The sequence below is a fragment of the Rattus norvegicus genome, chromosome 19, assembly GCF_036323735.1.
Source record: "Rattus norvegicus strain BN/NHsdMcwi chromosome 19, GRCr8, whole genome shotgun sequence".
NCBI classification, from domain to species: Eukaryota; Metazoa; Chordata; class Mammalia; order Rodentia; family Muridae; genus Rattus; species Rattus norvegicus.
The window spans coordinates 30,340,002-30,361,653 of record NC_086037.1 but is presented as its reverse complement, the minus strand read 5'-3'; the positions used below and the strand labels follow the sequence as shown (position 1 = coordinate 30,361,653).

The following is a 21,652-nucleotide window of genomic DNA, read 5'->3' as shown; positions in this document are numbered from 1 at the left end:
CCGGCCCCCTTGTGAGGACTTCTACCTCATGGTGGCAAAGCAGGAAGTTTTGAGCCCCTAACGGAGGGAGAAACTCCAGGTCCTCTGTCTGGCACCTTGGTAGGTAGCTCACTGGCATTGGTCACTGGGGACTATTTCCTAGGGCACTCTTGGGTACAAATAATAAAAACGCTATCAAGGTTGCACTAGCTATGAAAAGAGCTCATTGAACTGGGAAATCTAAGACTATGTTGCTTTCAGGTAAAGCTGGATGCAGGGTTTCAAAGTCTTCTGCCCCATCCCCCTTTAAGGCCTATCCCTCCCCTCCCCACCCACATATACATACATTCAAACTCTGTGTGTTGGGGCCTGGTGTTTATAATTTCAGCACTTAGGAACTGAAGCCAGCCAGCGTGGGCTACAGAGAATCAAAAGAGACTGAACGAAATATAAACAGGCTCAGTGAACGCTCCCCCTAGCATGTACAAGATTCTAGGTTCAGTCCCCACTGCCCCAGGAAATTAATCAAAGTTAATGAATGAGTTAAAAACTAAATTCTTAATGTGCCTGTTCTTGTGCCCATTTAGCACCGTGACCTAAAGGCCCAGAGGCCTCTCTGGCATGAAGCCCACACTTGAAAGGAAGTGTGGCTTCCATGTGTAAGTAGGTATGCTGTTATCAGAAAGATAGGAGGGATAGGGCAGGTCCAGGCCACAGCTCTCTGGTGATGGGTTTCCTCCAGAGCCTCTCAGACAGACGGCCACTGAAGGCAGAAGCTGTGGGTCTGGTGCTCAGTGGGAGATGGGGAAGTAGGAAGAAGAGGAGGAGCCAAGAGCGTGGGGGCAAGCAATGGCTCAGAACTCAAAAGTTCAAGAGGGAAGGCAGGAAGGTGGAGGTGATAAGGACACGAACTACTCTTGTGTCCTTCCCCACCAGCTAGGACCTCCACCTAGCCAGTCTACCTAGCTGGTCCAGTACAGACAGAACAGCGTCTTGCCTGTCCTCTGCCTCCCCAAGTGCTGTAAAGGAAGCCTTCGGTCTCTGGTACTTGGGCCTGCCTTTCCATGTGCTCACGTTAGGAGAATGGTTCACGTATTCAAGTTGCTGTTGAGGCAGCAAGTATTTATTGAGCAGCTACGGCGTGTGAAACCTGTGACGTCACTGACATTCTAGTGCTGGACTCAATGCAAAGTAAGAAAGGAAATAACAAGACCGTTCTGAAGGCTGGAGAGGTGAGTCAGCCAGTGAGAGGGCTGGAGGACTACACGAGCATGGATCCCAGCACTCTGATTTTGTTAAAAAGCCAGGCTGTCTCAAATGTACATGGAACCCCAGTGCTGTTAGAGGGAGGAGACAGGAGCAAAGAGCTGATACTTTCTAGTTACCAACCTAACTTCTAGGTTCTATGAGAGATGCAGACTTAGGGAAACAGGGCAGAGCAATGGAGCAGGATGCCAGACATTCTCCTCTGGTCTTTGCGTGTGCACATATGGACACACATGCATACACTACATGCACGCCCAGTGTGCCTGCATGTGTGCATTCTTGTGCATGCACGTGCGAGCAAAGACACAAGCAAATGACTTTTAAGGAAAAGATTACTTTCAAATGAATGTCACTACCACAAAGGGGTCAACACCGGCATGAATCCTTTCAGAGACAGTCAGTCAGGGACAGTTTCATTTGAACTGAAATGATTCCCCCCCCCCGCCCCCCCCAAAAAAATGGCTTTGCAGGTCTATGGAACACTGAGCGTGACATTGAAAGCCTCAGTGTTAGAGCTGGGCTTGCTATGGGGTTAGACCCTAACTGGAGGGTGACTGTGACTGCAAGGGAGGGACTCAGTGGTGCAGGCTCTGCCCCTACAGGCCATCCTGCACCACTAGTGTGTGGGAGCCTAGAACTGTTCCCATCCATCTGGCTCCGGGGAAGCCTTTGCCAAGGCCCCTTGAGGGTTGTGAGTTCTGGGCCCTGGAGAAGGAATGAGAGTGGATGGCTAGGAGTGTGCCTCTCAGGGGAGGGCAAGAAGCACTCAAGGGTCATGGCTTCCCAAAGTTTCTCAGAGGGCCAGCCTAGCTCATATAAATTGGCTTCTGGCAAAGACAAACCAAAGCCAGTCAAGGGGACTTACTGGCTTACACAGTAAACTTTCAAATGGAACCTGGCTTTTGTACAGGGCTGGGAGGCTGGACAGCCTAGTGGGGGCAGGGAAGAGGAAGTGGAAGGGGGTTCCCCTTTCTCCTTGGTTCATGACCCCATTATCATCTTTGTGTCATTTCCACTTCAGGCAGGCCCTGGTCTTTTACTGCCCGATACCATACCAAGCTCACTTGCAGCTGAAAGGCGGGTGCATCCCAGACAGAGACCAGAGGACGTTTCTGAATTACTGGCTGGTTTCAGTGGATTCTTAAAGCCCAGCTCTGATCTCCGCTTTGCCAAGGGGTGTGGATTGACTTTTCATCCAAGTCTGTGCCAGGCGGCCACTGTGGAGCTGGAAGCAGGTCACATCCTCCTCTTCGTAGGACCCAGACTAAAGACCAGGTCCTGAGAAGGCACAGATGACAGATGGCCACCTCTTTAAAGCTTTTGGCACTTGCATTGCCACTGCTGATTCTGAGCAACTGGATTTCTAGCTCTTGAATTTGTTCTCTGAGTCCTACCAAGTGTATCTCAAATTCCAGGAACGGTGAACTCCCGGAGCTTCCACACTCTGACTGGAAGCGATCTGCCCTTCTCAAGCAAGAACAATCATCTTCTAATAAGAAACAAATTGCCCCTAATAACGATGCCCTGGAGCCAACAGGAGCCAGAACCAGACCTGAGATAGTCATCAGCCAGACCATCACTAGACCAAGAATGTTTGGCTATGCTCTCTTCTTGTCCTCTACTTTTGTTCTGCCTCCCTGTATACCCTGAAGCTCTGGTAACACTCAGAAGCCAGGGATTGGGGTCATGGTACCTGTTTCTTCCTAACATGGCTACACTGGAGAGCAAACCACATCCTCCCTTCTCCACCACTCAACTTTTTCTGATTGGACTCTTGGCTGGCTCTGGTCAGGTACCTCTGCCCTAGAACTCCAGGAAGCAATTCCTACTTCTGCAGCACACAGACCCTGCTCTAATGCCATTAGAGTTCAGTAGCTGGAACAGTGTGCATAAAAGAAGTCTTGAATGAATGAGTGAAATAATGAATGTATGCTTGCCATAGCCTGACACCTGCCAATCACAGTCTGGGTAGTTTTTCAGGACTGGGTGTTACTAGTTGGTTTTCTATTACTGTGAAGACACATCATGTCCACTTATAAAAAAAATCAAATATTTAATTGGGGTCTTACTCACAGTTTCAGAGGATGAGTCCATAACTATCATGGCGAGGATCGTGGCATCAGGTAGGCAGGCATGGTGCTGGAATAGTAGCTGAGAGTTTCCATTGAGTCCAAAATTTCTAGGCCAGGAGGGAGGGAGCTCCAGTACAACTGGGCCTAGCATGGGCTTTTGAATCTTATCCCCACTCCACCAATAATGACAGACCTCCTCCCATACGGCCACAGCCCCTAATCCTTCCTAAAACAGTTCTACCGTCTAGAGACCAATCATTCAAGTATATGAGCCTATGGGGGCTATTCTCATTCTAACGACCACATATGTAACAAATTTCTATAAATAAGGTGGTTTCGGGGGCCACACACTCCCCAGGGAGAATTCTTCCTCACCTCTTTCAGCTCCTGATGGGTGGCCCACAAACTCTTGTGGAATGCTGTCCTCTGGACATAACATGCTGATGTCATGAAATCAGAACAATTGTGAGTACCCACACAGAACCCTCACAGGACCGGAGTGCATAGCATTCATTCCCTCGTAGGGGAAGAGAAGGCTCATGGGTCACACGTGAGTGACTCACATGGCTGCATGTTGGAGACACAGGAGGCCTTGCCCTTCCCTGAGGAACATATAAGAAAGTAATGAAAGTTGATCTGGAGGGATGTTTCTTTGTATGGGTAGCTCTCGTAAATTGTCCATAGTCCTGAATGTACTCCGTCTATAAAAATGTACTGCTTCGATAAAAACCCCAATTAGGGCCATGCTGATGGTTCCATGGGACAAGGTACTTGTTTCCAAGCCTGGTGACCTGCGTTTGAACAATCTCTAGAACTGTTCTGGAACTTCCTTTCTCCTCCTGGGATATGATTCGGATCACATCTCTCTTGTCAGTAGCATCCCACAGTTCCAGTCCTTGTCTCTACAATTGTGGTGTAGGAGGAAGGGGTCTACCCTGATGTCCTTCAAGGTGGCTAGCTATCTAACATAGGAGACATGTGGGCAAAGGTGACAACCATAAACCCCTGACCAGGTGGCAGAGAATAACAAAGTCGTGTCTGAAGGGGATGACCTAGTCTCAGCTAGTGGCTGTCCTATGGAAACTGGTACCCATGACTGCCAGGTCTAGGACATTTTTAAACAAAACCAGAAAGTCTGATTTTTACATAAGGCTTCCCAAATTTCAAAATGCTATTCAGCCCACAAGCCACGAGTTTTCAACCCCTGCTTAAGTGAAACAACTTTTTCCGCCGTCATCACTGGCTCTCCAACTTGGCTCTCTGGCTATCCACAAGACTGGGTGGCCAGGAGCCAAATGGGCCTGAGCCAGAAGAAACCCCCCCTCCCCAGAGGTCCTCTCCATCCCCTCTAAAGCCCAAGCTGTCCCCTCAGATGGCCTACCTCCCTTCTACAGATTCTGGTCCCAAGAGACTCCTTGCAGCTAACCCTGGCAAATTGTTCTATAGCCTGCTGGGCAAGTCTGAACTTGTCAGAAACCCACTAGACTCAAGCCACTAAGCTTTCTGAGGATAGAGGACATAATCTTTACCATGATCTCCAGTGCCCTCAGGCAGGTGATGCTGGCTACCTCAGTACATGCCCTGGCTTCTTAATTAGACCCAGATCACCCCAATCCCACCTCCTTTCCAGATTGTCCTTGCTGGCTCCTGGGGCAGGATAGCCTCTACCTTTAAGACAGGGGAAATTTCCCTCTCTGATAAATCTTGCTGGAAATGTCTGTCCTGCTCCCACCCTGTGCCCCAAGGTTTAGCTTTTCCAGGAACAGCTCAGAAGTCACTTCTTCCAAGAAGCATTTCTAGACTGCCCTTATTAGTTGTGTGTGTGTGTGTGTGTGTGTGTGTGTGTGTGTGTGTGTGTGTGTGTGTGTGTGTTGAGAGGGGGGGTAAGATCAGACTGGGTTGTCCTTCCTAAGAGAGGGGACATTTCTCAGGGTGGAGTGCTGTGTTCGCCACTGTGTTGTGCCCTGTTGAGGACTATCAGTGAAACCAAATAAACGTGAACTTTCGAGAAGGAAGGCAGGCTAGATTCTATTAATTTCTGTCTGGCTTTTTCTACGTCTTTTCGTTTCCCCACATGGCTCTATGACTGATGGTCTAACATTTCTGCTTTGGACTCTCATGAAAGGTCGGGGTCCTCTTGTTTCTAACTATCACTTCTGTGTCCAGGAGTTCAATGTCCTGATCCCAGCATCCCTCCAAAGACAAGGCAGTGATCCAATCTTTAAATAAGAGTCTGCAGGACTCACACCAGTTGTTTAAAGAGGACCTCGGTGTAGAGGTAGAGTGGTGGTCCCCAGCTAGGGAGCAAGAAGGCCTGGAGTAGCTGGAGGCAGAAGGGGGATGGGGAGTGGAAGAAGAGGTGGGAAGAAGCTGAGAAAGGGGTTGGGGGTGGGGAGGAGAGGGGCGGGTCGGACCTCACTCCCCCACCCTCCCCACTTCACCCGGTGCTGCCAGCAGTCTTCCAGCCCAGCCGGCCACATCTGGCGTCTGCCCGCCCTTGTTTCCGCTGCATCCAGACTTCCCCGGGTGGCTGGAGGCTCTGTGTGCATCCAGAACTTTAGATATACAAAGGGATTACTAGGACCTGCAAGCACCCGCAGCCGTGGTGCGTACTGGTACGTGGGATCCCGTTATGAGACCCTGAGCCCGGAGAAGCTGAGGCAATTGAGTAAAGGGGTCTCAGAACGCCGTGGAGAGCAGGCGCCAGCCGGGTGGACCCCAGGGCACAGCCAGCGACCTCAGGGTGACACGCGGAGCCCGGGAGCGCAAGGATGGAGGCACGATTGGTCTGGGGAGTGCTCGTCGGCCCTCTGCGGGTTCTCTGCGTCCTGTGCTGCCTGCTGGGCCACGCCATCGCTGCACCGTCGCCCATCATCAAGTTCCCCGGCGATGTCTCCCCCAAAACAGACAAAGAGTTGGCAGTGGTAAGTTGCTACGCTGGCTAAGACAAATTTAGGAAACAGAGGACACAGGCCACCTTCCCTCTGACCCCCTCTACTGGCACACAGCATCGGGAGGGACTTTCATAAACATCTTTGAGGGTCTCTCTTTTGGCTAGTTGATGGAGAGGTTGTCTTTTGTAAACAATGAGTGGGGAGCTTGGGTAAGCCACTGATAAGTCACTTGGGGAAGTTCAGGGTACATCCAAGGGACCAGGAAGAAGCAAAGGAGGGAGGTGATTGCCTTGGGAAACATCTGGAAAGGGTTGTTTTTGTGAATAATAGGGACATTGTCTACTTACCTAGGGGATTTGGTTCTAGGCGAACTTTATAAATAAATGTCTTTTGGACCCAACAGGAGAGCTGGCAACAGAACTTTTGGCAAGCATCTTGTCAGGCCTTTAGGGCAATCAGTTTAAGAGGGAATCTCTTGAAAATGGGGTGGGGGGTGCTTTGGCATAAAATTTGTAAAAGCCTTTGCACACGAAAGGCTAGCCAAAGCAAGGCTTGGCAAACTTCTGGGAAACATTGGCACACATCTAGAGACTGGACTTTGGTGGGACTCTGGAGGGGACCATTTGGCAAGTAATTGAGGTTGGAAGGGAAGCAGAATGTGCATTTTGATGGATGCCTTGGTTGAAGGCAGAAGTTATCCAGGATAGTCCAGGGAGAGTTTCTCTGAACTTTTCCCCGGGGTCAGAGGACATAAGGAAAACAGCCCACCAGGCTGGCAGGCCTGAGGAGCAGGAGCTGAAGGCCAGGGCACGGGGTGGGAGCAGACTGAGCGGGGCTGGGGTCGACCAGCGGCCAGCACAACCTCCTTCTTGGCGGGTCTCCAGAGCTGCTGCTCGCTTGATGTGTGAGCTTGCTTCTGGCTCTTGTGAGCCCTGGCAGCAGCATTGTAGGGAGGAGTTAAGCTGGGAGGAAGCTGCAAAGCGATACCCACAGCAAGGAGTAGACTCTTGCCATCCACTGGCCATGGGTTGGCTTAGATGCTTAGCTGGGTCTCAGGACATCTGTATCTTTATTACTTTTATTCGATCATTTTAGAAATCTTCCAGCCAGCCTCCTTCCTCCCCAATCTACCCAGAAGTAGGACAATCACTTGCCCTCAAAGGACACCAAGTCTCTTTCTACAATATTTCCTTTACAGCAATGGTTCTCAACCTGTGGGTCTGACCCCCGTGGAGTGGATGGAATGATCCCCTCGAAGGAGTCACATATAAGAGATCCTGCACACTAGATCATTACATTACGATTCATAAAAGTGGCAAACTTACAGTTACGAAGTAGCAACAAAAATAGTTTTATGGATTTAGGGATCACAGCATTAGAAAGGTTGAGGGATGCCTTATAGCCTTCGTCCTCCCTGGTAGATGGATCGGGAGATCTTAAAATAGGGCTACTTTTTTTTTTTTTTTTTAGGGTCTAAAGCATTAGAGATGTGCTTGTTGGCTGAAATTGAGAGTGGAACTTCAGCAGTATTTACCTGGCTTCCCAGGTCTTCTGTAGCCTAAAGAAACCCTTGCTGACCAGAGGAAGGGCAGGTGGAGAGAAATCAACAAGGTGGCCAAGGATGGTACACACCTTGGGAGACCAGGGCAGGGAGTTCCTACTTAAAGTGAAAAGCACCACCCTCCAAAGAGAAGAAACAAAAAAGAGAGAAAGAATGAAGGAAGAGAAGGGGGAGGGGAGAGGGGGAGGGGAAGAGGGAGGGAGGGGGGAGAGAGAGAGAGGAGAAGAAGAAGGAGGAGAAGAAGAGGAGGAGGAGGAGGAGGAGGAGGAGGAGGAGGAGGAGGAGGAGGAGGAGGAGAAGAGGGGGGGCTTTAAAACTTACATGATCTTGATTCCCTGCAAATCCTGCATTGACCTACTGGCCTGGTGATCTCTGATGATTGATTCAACTTCCAGAGTGGCTGCTTCTTTGTGATAGATGGTCAGGGTCCTATTGGCACCATCTTTGTGATAGATGGGCAGGTACTTGTAGATTCCTGGAAGAGTGTCTGGACCTTAGGAAGCACTCGGTACACATTAGACATTGTTACTGTTACATTACCATTGTGGTCACTTACTACCAGCTCCCCCTTCCCCCTTGGCTCAGAGCCTCCAAGCAGGCGAGAACCAATCATGAAGAACTACTAGCTCCTTTTGAGGTCCCTGCCAGCCTTTCCAACGTATCTAAGTTTGCATTTGTTTGTGATCCACCCACATTCTTGCATCAGGTTTTGAATCTTCCAGACTAGAAGTGCCTGTCTTGACCATTGGTTTACCCCAGCGGTAGTACAGGCATTGATACATTGTAGTCATCAAACAATGCTTGTTGAACAGCTGGTTGGTAGTTTGGGGCAGACCCTCTAAGGAATAAGGCCGGCATCTTTTTAGAAATGGTGGACATGAGATTTGAACTCAGATCTGCTGCCAGACCCCATGCACACAATCATTGGATTTCTTCATAAGAAAAAAAAATGTGAGGAAAATAATGATTCCTAGGTCTGTTGGGAGGTTCAATCAGATAGGAGCAGGGGTTTGAGGTTTCATGCATGGGCTTTGGAGCATGACTGCTTGTGTCAAATCCAGATCTGCCATTTTGAGAGTGGTGCCTTCTTGAACAAGTTTCTTAAGCTGTCTACTTTTTCTCTGCATAATGGGAAGTGTGTGTGTGTGTGTGTGTGTGTGTGTGTGTGTGTGTGTGTGTGTGTTACATAAGTTAACACCTACTAAATTAAAAATTCGAGAAAATAAAAGGTGGCAGCTATGACTTTTACAAATGGATCAATCCACTGGTGGGTGACAGAACTCATTTGGGAGCCTAAGACTCTTCAGATTCCTGATTCCATACTGTCTAAGTGAGTGTTTGGCAGAAGTTGGGGTCATGTGCATTGCCATCCCAATGTGTCTCCCAGCTTTAAGAGTACCTGTCTCTTTCAGCAATACCTGAACACTTTCTATGGCTGCCCCAAGGAGAGTTGCAACCTCTTTGTGCTGAAGGACACCCTCAAGAAGATGCAGAAGTTCTTTGGGCTGCCCCAGACAGGTGACCTTGACCAGAACACCATCGAGACCATGCGGAAACCAAGATGTGGCAACCCAGATGTGGCCAACTACAACTTCTTTCCCCGCAAGCCCAAGTGGGACAAGAATCAGATCACATACAGGTGCCAAGAAGGGGCTGGGGACACAGAGCCAGTAGCCCAAAGGATGTGTGTTTATGAATTGCTTTCCCAATTCAGGGGGTCCATGCAGTGTCATTCCTGAGAGCTGAGCATCCAGGGGCTTTGCATACAGAGTTCTTGGTGTATGGAGCCAGGCAGACCTAGACTTGAGTCTCGTATTCACTGATCATGGGGGCACTCTCCTGCACTTAGAGTTGGTATCTTGGTCTATGGAATAGGGCTAAGAAATCTGCTCCTCATAGGGCTGGTTAAGGAACTACATTCGATTAAATGTAAGTCAAAAGCATATACAATGTTTGATACAGAGCAAGTGTTAGTGACTGTTGTTATCATCTGGGTCACTGGGGCAGGTGGAGGAAGCTTGATGATCAGCCGATAATTGCATTCTTCACTGAATAGTGTTTTTATGATTGGTTGCTAATTGGGCTAAGACCTCTACTCTAGGTGTCTGATATTAACTAAGGGTGAGAGCTCTGCCCTTTGTTTGACATTGTGCCGTTTATTTTCCTGGTGCCCTTGTCCCAGATAGAGTGAGGGATGAGAAGGTTTGAGATTCTGGAGACATCAAGGCAGCATAGGAGGGTGTTCTCAGTGAGCTTCCCTCAACACATTTGCCGTACCAGAACATTACACACACATACACACACACACACACACACACACACACACACCCCACAAACACACACACACACCACACACAAACACACACCACACACACATACACACACAAACCCGCACACACACACACACACACCACCCACAAGCACACACACACAAACACACACACCACAAACACACACATATACACACACACACAAACACACACACCACAAACACACACACACACACCACAAACACATACACATATACCACACACACACCACAAACACACACACACACACACACACACACACACACCACAAACACATACACATACACCACAAACACACCACAAACACACACACACCACAAACATACACACCACAAACACACACACACAAACACACACACATACAAACATACAAACATAAACACCACAAACACACACACACACACCACAAACACACACACCACAAACACACACACAAACACACACACATACAAACATACACACACAAACACACACACATACAAACATACACACACAAACACACACACATACACTACAAACACACAGACACCACAAACACACACACACATATAAATACACACAAACACACACACCACACACACACAAGCACACATACATACACACACACATATAAATACACACAAACACACACACCACACACACACAAGCACACATACATACACACACACCACAAACACACACAAACACACACACACAAACACACACCACACACACACATATGCACACACAAACACACACACAACACATACACAAACACATACATACAAACACACCACAAACACACACACACAAACATACACACATACAAACATATACACACAAACACACACATACATCACAAACACACACACCCCACAAACACACACACACATACACCACAAACACACACACACATCACAAACACACACACACAAACACACACACCACAAACACACACACACATACAAACATACACACACAAACACACATACATACACACACACCACACACACACACACACCACACACACACACACACACACACACACGCGCGCGCGCGCACGTACACTCTATGCCCACAGACACTTGCACAATTGCGTATATACACAGTCATATACATTTCTCTCCCCTCTAGGATCATTGGTTACACACCTGACCTGGACCCTGAGACAGTGGATGATGCCTTTGCTCGGGCCTTAAAAGTATGGAGCGACGTAACTCCACTACGCTTTTCTCGAATCCATGATGGGGAAGCTGACATCATGATCAACTTTGGTCGATGGGGTAGGCAGAAGTGGACTGGGGAGTGGGTCAGCACGGAAACCGTGGGACTAGGCAGACATTTGAGAAGTGTGAGGATTCTGAGGGCAGCTTCCGGGAAGTGTAAACATCGGATGTGCGTCAGGCTGAGGTAGCAGAGCGTGTCCCAGACGCTGGAAAGCCACAGCCATCGTAGCAGAGGATACAGTGCACGTAGAATACCCTGTAAATGACAGCCCCTAAGTGCATATGGCTACTCGGACTCAAAGTAATAAGAAAGACCTTTACAATCAAAATTCAGTAGTCCCGAGAGCAACTCGAGAGGAAGTGGGATAGAATCTGGGGCCAAGCCACCATATTAACTGGCATCAACATACATATGGGGCTAGTAGTATGGATACTAGGAGGTAAAGCAATAAAGGCAGAGGGCAGGGGAAGAGCAATGTGAACCTTGAGGTAAGGAGGGGAAACGTTCTGTCACAGTCAGCCTGAAAGCTAGCTCTGTGGATAGTGATGACAGTCTGGGCATGGTGAAGAAGACAGTGTTGGTGGGAGGGCATGGCTGTCAGGAGGGGATGGGGTCATTTTATCATGCTGTAGTGGCACTGAAGACCTGGGGGGGTACAGTGTTCCTGATAGCAACAAGCATAGCAAAGGTCTGTCTGTGGTGCAGGGTAGAGGACCACATGGCCATGAGTAGCATGTGTCGTAGGATGGCAGCAATCAAGCTAGAGCTTTCCCATTGACTCCCTGCAATGTTTACTCCGGATAACCCCAATGGGAAAGGGGAAAGAAACAGGTGTTTGGATGGCTGAGACCCTCCTAACACAGATAAGGGTGTGGCTGGGCTTAAGGACCCAGCTGCAGGGGCAGGGAATAACAAACGCTAAGAGTCAATGTGGGTTTCAGAGCATGGAGATGGATACCCATTTGACGGCAAGGACGGACTCCTGGCACATGCCTTTGCCCCGGGCACTGGTGTTGGGGGAGATTCTCACTTTGATGACGATGAGCTGTGGACTCTAGGAGAAGGACAAGGTAAGATAGCCGCCATCAGCCTTCACTCCCGTCTCCTAGCAACCCAAATCAGCCTTAAGCTCTTCATTTCCTCTGATGGGCTCAGGGCAATGGGAGGAGGAGGAGGAGGGAACTCAGCCTCCAGGATGAGCCCACAGTCCAGTGTCTGAGGATGGCCCTGGAGAGGTGGGTCCCATGCTTTGTATGTCTTGCAGTGGTCCGAGTAAAGTATGGGAACGCTGATGGCGAGTACTGCAAGTTCCCCTTCTTGTTTAATGGTCGGGAATACAGCAGCTGCACAGACACTGGCCGGAGTGACGGCTTCCTCTGGTGTTCCACCACGTACAACTTTGAGAAGGACGGCAAATATGGCTTCTGTCCCCACGAAGGTGAGCCTCTACCCTGGCCCCAACCCTCACCCTCCCCAGGCCCCCAGCCTAGGGTTCCTGCTATGCCTACATCCCCTGAATTCCATAGGCCAGTCAACCTTCATCCCTTCCTCTATCCAGTATCCTGATGTCAGATGTCATTGTGTGCCCCCCTTCTGTGTTGCTTTAGGGACAGGCACACATTCTAAGAAGTGCAGGTGTACAAGTTCATCATCACCGTGTGAACACAGTATCCTACACAAGCTGAGAAGGGTTCAAAGTCACCCAGTCAGTCTGACCTTAAGGACCACTGTCACATAGGACCCCCACCCTGTATGTGGTCTGTTGTCACTTAAATACCATTTTGGGGTGCATAATCATCTGCTTACGTCTTTATGTTTAGCTAATTCGCTTAATGTGACTTAGCTTTATCATTTGTAAGATCATGGATTTGATATATTAATTATCTTTTTTTTCTAATGTACACGAGAATGACCTTGAATGTGTCAAAATTCTGTTTTGGGGGGACACTTGACACTTCATATAAGACCTAGGGTCCAAGGACAGGAGGCTGAGAGAAGAGAGATGAGGCCTAGAGACAGATCAAGAACTTAGGAGTGGGAGGGGACCAAGGCTCATTCTAAGCTGGTCCCTGACCCTAGTCGGGACTCCAGTCTTGAGAATATTAGCCATTCCTCCCACACTGGGCACACTGCACTAAAGAAAGTCACTTAAAGTGCTCAGAGCTATGACATCTGACTTTGCCTTCTGTCCCTGTGTCATAACAGTATCCAGCTCCATTCAGAGTGTGTGTGTGTGTGTGTGTGTGTGTGTGTGTGTGTGTGTGTGTGTGTGCATTCATCAGAGGTCGAAACATTTTCTCCCTTCTACCATCTACTGAGGTGAAACTGTGAAGGGGCAGAGGATGGGTACTGATGTACGCACTCAACCTACTTTGAAAGCTTTGCTTCCTGAACACACTCTGTAATCATAAATCTTTATAAAAGTATGCATGACATCATATTTGGCCAAGCCATCTCACTTGATGGCTCTAGAAATCAGAAAACCCAGAAAAATGTCGGAGAAATGGGAGAGAGAAAATACAGACCTACTCCTAAGTATTAGCTTGTTCCCTAACCCATAAAGACATTCCTGGGTCATAGACTAAGGGCGGTCTGTTTGGGGTGGGGAGGACCTGTGATTGTATATAATTGTATATGGCTGTGACTCTCCCCGTCCCTATTGCAACATAACCCTAGCACCAATCATCTGGACAGAGGAGAAGGAACAAAGAGCTTCTAATTGTCCTCCTGTTTACGATTCTTCTTTTCCTTCTTCTGTCTTTGTGGGGTAGATCCAAGGGCCTCACACATGGTAGGCCCGCTCTCCTCCACCACAGAGCTCAATCCCCAGCCTTGTTTATGCTTTTATCACAGAGGCTAAACTTCGTACTAGGACTCAAGCTATTGACTGTTAGCAAGTCAGAGGTTTTAAAATAAAAAAAACAAAACAAACAAACAAACAAACAAACAAAAAAAAAAACCCTGTGTCTTGCGTTTCCCCGTAGGCCATGGTGGAAACATAGAAACCCTTTCCAGAGTCAGCCCTTCTGTTGATACAGGCTTCATGGAGAGATGTGGAAATAGCCTTGAACTTCTCAAGCTTGGACAGGTCACCTTTGTGTCAGACATTAGCTATTGATTTGGTCCTTGGCCAGGTTCAAGTACGCACAAGGCACATGTGTTTGGGTCTCGGGACAGCGATTCTGATTACTCAGCCCCTCCTGACTGCTGACTCAGTGTCTCTCCTCTGACCTTCTCTTTGGGAAGAGGGTGGGTCCCAGAAGAGATGGGACTTCTGGGTGGCAAAAAACACAGCTGATGGGATCAAAGTTATCACTTAACCCTCCCTGACTCGGAACCACCAGGGCCTCTGCTTTCAGATCTGCCTTTTCTCTAAGTGCTACCCTTCTCCGTCCATCAGGAAAAGGCTTCCTGTTCGGGGGAGGGGAGAACAGCCATGAAGATAGAGACCCACCCCCATTCCTGCATCAGGAGTCCAGGGGTTGGGTTCTCTTCGGCTTGTGGTAGAGTTAACAGACCCAGTGAGGTCACCTCTGGCACCACTGTGCACAGATGGTCCTCGTTACACACTTGTGGTTTTGCTAGTTGGCAATTCCAGAAGCACACCATTTTGTAACTAACTCTGGAGTGGAAGCAGGGATGGGAGCCTTCGGGGAGCTCAAGACAGGCTGACCTTGATCCTATCTCTCCCCATTCTCCAGTCCTGTCCTATCCTGTGGTCATCAGAGTAGGAGGCTAAGAGAGCAACCGCTCTCCTTCTCCTCTCCCTTCCGTAGGGTTTGGTTATAGCAGCAGTGGAAATGTCCGGAAAGGACTGAAACTTTCTCAGAAAAGCATTTTTCTCTAGTAGATACTGGCTTTTTAAAAAATTATTTCAGACTAGTGTAGGTGTGTATGTCTTTGTGTGAGTATATACACATGAGTACAGGTATCCTTGGAGGTTAGAGGCATCAAATCCCTGTAGCTGGAGAATGTGTGCTGGGAACCAAACTTGGGTCCTCTGGAAGAGCAGCCATTGCTCTTTTTTTTTTGTTTTGTTTTGTTTTGTTTTGTTTTGTTTTGTTTTGTTTTGTTTTTCCGGAGCTGGGGACCGAACCCAGGACCTTGCACCTGCTAGGCAAGCACTCTACCACTGAACTAAATCCCCAACGCCCAGCCATTGCTCTTAACTGCAGAGCCATCTCTCCAGCCTCTAGAAATTGTTTGCAATTAATATTTTTTAACATAGCAACAGCTTGTCTTGTATGAACAAGCGAGTGGGTGACTAGCCAGCTCTGCCCAGACATATATCTCCCTCAATGGCATCTTCTCTCGCTCTTCCCCTCCCCAGCCTTGTTTACCATGGGTGGCAATGGAGATGGACAGCCCTGCAAGTTCCCGTTCCGCTTCCAGGGCACCTCTTACAACAGCTGTACCACCGAGGGCCGTACAGACGGCTACCGCTGGTGTGGCACCACCGAGGATTATGACCGGGATAAGAAGTATGGATTCTGCCCAGAGACTGGTGGGTATCACTGCCTCCCTCTGCTCCTCAGAGGCAAGCATTTTGCCATTTAATACCCTCTTGTCCACCCACAGCATCTGCCTCAAGACTAGCTGCTGGTACCACATGGGCATGGGAGTCCGTTGTTTCAAGTGTGCAATTGATTTCTGGCCGTCGGCTCGCACCCTGCAAGCCAGTCTGCACCAAGTCTTTCAGCTCTGACACTATATTTCTCTCCCTTCCTCTGACCTTGAATCTTTCCTCTCACCTTCTCTTGACTGTATCTCTTCTCTGTCTTCCCTATTCATCCTTTCTCATTTCTCTCTTCTCCAACATATGTCTACTGAGCCTGGTTCTTGAAGCTAAATCAGAGATTGGAGTTTGTAAGAGTGTGCCTAAAGGCTCGTCTTCTAGGGTGGTGGGTTGAGACCATCAGCTCACTCAGCCCTCTGGGTCTCTGGCCTCTCTGCTCCTGTGTATAAGGGTACAGTTCTAGACCCTGAACCATGGCTACCAGGATTTAAACCTTGGGTCTGGTATTTACCTTCAAGCATTATTTGCTCAACAAGTTTCTTAATCTCTGCAAGCCTCTTTAAGACGAGTCCCATCTATGGCATGGAGGTGCCACTATAGGGTCTCTACTGTACCAGGGCTACTGATGGAGGTGAATAAGATGGCTCGGTACCCAGTGAGTGTCTGATAATGTCACTGTTTTGTCATTGGTTCCTGGCAATGGCCTCATCCTCTGCTGCCCCTTGACCTGTGTTGCTTACCCCACAGCTATGTCCACTGTGGGTGGAAATTCAGAAGGTGCCCCATGTGTCTTCCCCTTCACTTTTCTGGGCAACAAGTATGAGAGCTGCACCAGCGCTGGCCGAAGCGATGGCAAGGTGTGGTGTGCAACCACAACCAACTACGATGATGACCGGAAGTGGGGCTTCTGTCCCGACCAAGGTAGGAGACCCTGGCCTTTGGATAGAGACACTGGACACTCCTCCATACCAGAGCAGGAACATTCTGAGGCCCAGACTATGGTCAAGCATAGATATTGTCCCTAGATAAGATATTCCCATCGTACCTTCAGACCTAGCCATCAGAGCGGAGACTCTGCTCAGCCTCAAGGAAGACAGGTCGCCTGCTTAGGTCCAGCCAACTCAGGCGGACATTCACAGAATTAGTCCCTATGACTAGGGACTGATCTTGGGTGGGGATCAGCCCTGCCATTGCTTTCCTTGTCTTCTACTCCAGTCACCCCTCCAGGCAGGAGACATTCAAAAACCTTCGTGTTGTCTTTGAGCAGGGTGCTTTGGGTCCAGCTTTCAGTGCCTAGAGGCCCAGGGCTTCAGTTTTTCAGGTAGCCCAAAACGTTTAGGTAAAGAGATAGATCCAGGATCTGCCAGAATCAGGTGGGTCTCTGTTCTAATTTGATTTTTGTTGTTGTGAATAAACAGGCAGGGCGGAAAGAGTTACTATGAGGCTCATGCTCCCAGGTTGAGGAAAGTCAGAGCAAGAACCACAGGGCAGGATCCCGCTCTGTGGGTGGCTGGCTCAGAGGCTTTTGCTTACCTAGCTTTCCTGTATATCCCAGGATGTATGCTCAGGGAACGGAGCTGCCTATAGTTGGGCATGCTCTCTGCACCTCTTACTAATAAGGCAGTTCCTCAGCAGCATGCTTGGAGACCAACCTAATGGAGACAAACACCCAATTGAGAGTTTTTAATGGTGATTCTAGGCTGTGTCGCATGGAGAGTTCATACTCACTGGGGTGCTCTTCCCTTCTGTGACTATCGTTTTATCTTATACTGAGGTGCACCTTGGCGATTGCCAGCGGCTGACCAAATGAGTTTGTCTTAGGAATTTTCCTCGCCCACCAAATGGTATCCCAGGATATAGGCTGGCACCCCTGCTTTTGGCAACTTCTGCCTAAGGTGGGGATCTCCATAATATACTGGTGGCTTAGATAAGCAACATAAAACTGACTCTTCCCTGAGTCTGAAGGTTGGAAGTTTAAAACCAAAGTGTCCCCCTCTCCCCCTGCACGAACCTGTATCACTGCCTTGTCTGCCTCAGACATTACATGGCGCTCACTGCTCTACATCTGCACTTGTCCCTCTGTCTCTCTTCCTGTGAGGTCATGGCCATCAGTGGGTTAGGAGCTCATCGACTGTCATGTGATAGCATCTTAACCGATTCATTCATTTGACACAGGGTTTCACTCTGCAGTCCAAATTGGTCTCAAGCCCACAGCCCTCCTCCTTCAGCATATCAAGTACTGGAATTATAGATAGGTAATACCAGTCTTAGCTCTGGCTTCCATTTTAGTGATATCTGAAAATAGGATCACTAGGTCACCAGGAAAAGAATTTTATTTGTTATTATCATTGTTATTATTATTATTATTGATATTATTATTATTCATATTATTACTGTCCAGCCTGTGGGGTAACTGAGTCATAACACAGAGGGTGCGGCACATGCTTTGCCTGCTCTCCGTGGCCAAGCCTGAACAAGCCATACAGGCATGGACATGTTTTGTTTCAGTTTCCCCATGGGACCAGATTTGCTGGCGCTCATGAGGCCAATGTTATATCATCAAGCCACATTCCCAGGGGAGTGGTTTTTAACTCCCTTCTCTGGGAAGAAATGGTGAAACCCTGAGGCCAGAATCTCCTTTTCACTCTCCCTCTTTGAGATCCTGAGCCGCGTGTTTTAATGTTAACTCTCACGAAGGGCCAGGAAGCGGGAATTTTAATAGATGGGCCTTGAGGCAGATGCCCCCGTCTCTCTCCTTCACACCACACACAACCATCATTGGGAAAGGGCAAGAAGATGCTGGCCGGCCTACTCAAAAGCAACAATGCACTCAGCACAAGGGAAAACCAACACATGCCACTTCTAGAACTTTTGGCCCCGCCCTGGAATTGTCTCCCCCCAAACTCCTTCCTATGAGGCAAGTTTTGATGCCTGTCTTATTTCTCTCTTGGATTTTACCTCATGTCCCTGCTTTCGCATTCAGGATATAGCCTATTCCTTGTGGCAGCCCATGAGTTCGGCCATGCCATGGGGCTGGAACACTCACAGGACCCTGGAGCTTTGATGGCCCCTATCTACACCTACACCAAGAACTTCCGACTATCCAATGATGACATCAAGGGGATCCAGGAGCTCTATGGTAAGCCATAGCTTGATGGCCTCTGAGGGGAGAGGTGTCTGCAAGTATCCCACAGCCTAGGTGAGAGGACACAGAAGTGGAAAATGCCAGACCTCATCTAGTCAGAATGGCCGGAGACATCATCAGGGGACATGGCTTGTCCCTGGTCCTCAGGCTCCAGAGTAATGTTCCGAAGGGCTGCTCAGACAGCCCTGTCCTTTCTAAACACTAGTTGTCCATGGCCCTCTTGGTTCCCCATTTCCAGGGCTTTCCATGTGCTAGGTATATGAGCTGAGACTGGAGAAAGGAAGTCGGTCTGGCCCAAGGTCAACTACATTTCAGCAGCCAGGTAGGGTTTAGGATCCCGAAGAGTGAGCGGCCTATAGGGCAGGATTTTCTCTGGCACGGAAAGGGTGCTGCTAGTTCTCCTAAGATGCTGTTGTTTCATTTTGCCATAGAAACATAATAACTGCTTCCTGCCACCAATGATGCTTTTTTGTCTGTGCTTTCAGTGAGGTTAGAGGCTTAAAAATCAGTCAATTTCTTTAAAAAGAAATCAATTATAGAATAGTCCTAGTGGTTCCTGGCCCAGGCCAAGCAGTAAAAATAGGGAAATCCATGGACTCTGAACTCAGGAAAGAATCAGAGATATAGACAGTGATGTGTGACATTGAAGTCCTACTAAGGACACATGCTGGTCGAAATGCTGCAACAGTTCACCTCCCTAGACTCCACTGTTGCTCATCCTTAGGAATACAAAAGCAAATCCTTAAGAAAGTGCCACACCTCTACTGACACCAGCCAGCCTTCTCTGTTCTTAAAGGGAGAGCCCACAAAAGATTCAAGTGTCTGTTCCCCTCCCTAAGCTCAGGCTGCCCCAAGGTAGACTTTCTTCTCTTTTTTGTAGCCTTAGCAGATTAAGTGAGCAGTATTGGGGTTCCAGCCTAGTGATGAGAAGCCTTGTTGCTGGGGAGAGTCTAGGGACAGTTGTCTCCCCATTCCTTAGGGCCCTCCCCTGATGCTGATACTGACACTGGTACTGGACCCACGCCTACACTGGGACCTGTCACTCCCGAGATCTGCAAGCAAGACATTGTCTTTGATGGCATTGCTCAGATCCGTGGTGAGATCTTCTTCTTCAAGGATCGGTGAGTGAGGCTGCTTTTTGTCTTTCTTACCCTCTGGCCTCTGTTACTTCCCATTGTTCTTGTGTCCCCACGGTTGTGGAAGACTCTTTGGGCCTCATAGAATGACCTACAGGAAGCAGTTTTGCTTGTGTCTCACCACCCACAGTTCTTGGTGGCTTACCACACAGGTGGTTTTCTTGAATTCTGGGTCTACCAGATGTCTAAGCCTTATGAATCAGCAGGCTGTCTGATATTTTCTACATGCCACTCATTCTCCCATAATTTGTGGATACTTGTGGTAAATGACAAGGCATAAGAGGCTAAATCAAACCATACACACACATTGAAAGATTTCATGCACTCAATATCTGAGAATCTTCTACTGGGCATCCCAGTTCACTCAGCCCAGTCCTAAAAGATACATTGTCCTATCATACAGCAAGGCACATTTAGACATAATTCTGAAGTAGGGCAGAGAAGAATGTAGGGGAATTAGCCAGTCTTCCATTGGCCTTCTCCCAGAAGACTATTGATCTCAAGTGACCAAACTGCTGTCTGTATAGACAGCAAGCAATCATAGGTGGAGAGAGATTATTTCCTTCATTCTACAAGGCTCTGGTCATGACAAATGGCCGAGAGTCACCCTAATGCTCTGGCTGTCTGGGTAATGGGAAGTACTATCTAGGACCTTGTAAAAAAGTCCATTCATTCATCTATCTATCCATTGTCTATTCACCTATTTATACCTACTCCAATCTATTAATCCATCACATACATATGTCTGTAACTATTGATTCATTGATCGATCTAGCAAGCATCATCCAATTATCCACTCATCCATTCATAGAGTATAACAGAAAGATGGGGGTGGAGATAGAAAACTACACTAATTCTCTACAGGTTGTATGATCACCAGCAGGCTGTTTTCTTTGTGCCTCAGTTAGCCCATTTTTAAGATGGGGCTAATATTTTACCCTATCAAATAGAGCAGATATAAGGATTAGACGAGTTTAGTACTTAGAACAATGCCAGTATGTTTGTTTGGGCCCATTAGCCAACATCTTACTAAATCATAATTTAGCATCTGTTTGCCAGTTGCCTTGATGGGTTTCAATGATAGCTAAGGAAGGGAAGACAGTGTGCTGGGGGTAGAGGGTCTATTTAATGTCACATCACTGTTCCCAAAGAAAGTGCCCACACTTCCTAGAATGGAGGTGATTCTAGTGATAGGAATGCCAGGTTAGGAAGCAGAAATCTGAGACAGAGACAAAAGTTCCAAATGTATGCAGTGTGGGTCAGAGAAATCCATGGCGTTTCTTTCCTCTGTTCCATGAAGGGTTTCTTTTCAGACTCAGGAGCAGTGCGGGACACAAATGCCCTGCATTTCTCAGAGTCTATGTTCTCAGTAGGTGACCAGAAGAGAGAGAGAGAGAGAGAGAGAGAGAGAGAGAGAGAGAGAGGAGACTTAAAATGCAGTAAGTCAGATACAGTTAGGTGTTAGTGCCTGAAGCACTTTTAGTGATTAGAGATGCTACTGGTGTCCTGCTGTACCTTGTAGAGAAGGAGAAGGGGTAAGTGGGGACCCTATCTTCCAGCAAGGTCTC

At 48.3% G+C, this 21,652-nt stretch overlaps 1 protein-coding gene and 1 long non-coding RNA gene across 2 annotated transcripts in view; one reads left to right on the top strand and one right to left on the bottom strand.

Moving 5' to 3' along the window:
- Positions 1–372: 372 nt before the first annotated feature.
- Positions 373–5,444, bottom strand: LOC120098544 (uncharacterized). The gene is made up of 3 exons (XR_005496853.2): positions 3,693–5,444; positions 3,319–3,424; positions 373–2,523 (listed from the first exon to the last, which is right to left on the bottom strand). It is a non-coding gene; the product is annotated as an uncharacterized LOC120098544 (long non-coding RNA).
- Positions 5,445–5,797: 353 nt separating this feature from the next.
- Mmp2 (matrix metallopeptidase 2) overlaps positions 5,798–21,652 on the top strand; it is a 28,214-nt gene continuing 12,359 nt past the window's right edge. The window contains exons 1-9 of the mRNA NM_031054.2: positions 5,798–6,241; positions 9,185–9,411; positions 11,195–11,343; positions 12,229–12,357; positions 12,552–12,725; positions 15,618–15,791; positions 16,551–16,724; positions 18,787–18,942; positions 19,928–20,069. Coding sequence (NP_112316.2) covers positions 6,089–6,241; positions 9,185–9,411; positions 11,195–11,343; positions 12,229–12,357; positions 12,552–12,725; positions 15,618–15,791; positions 16,551–16,724; positions 18,787–18,942; positions 19,928–20,069 — 1,478 coding nt within the window. The 5' untranslated portion in view covers positions 5,798–6,088. The remainder of the gene's footprint in view (positions 6,242–9,184; positions 9,412–11,194; positions 11,344–12,228; positions 12,358–12,551; positions 12,726–15,617; positions 15,792–16,550; positions 16,725–18,786; positions 18,943–19,927; positions 20,070–21,652) is intronic.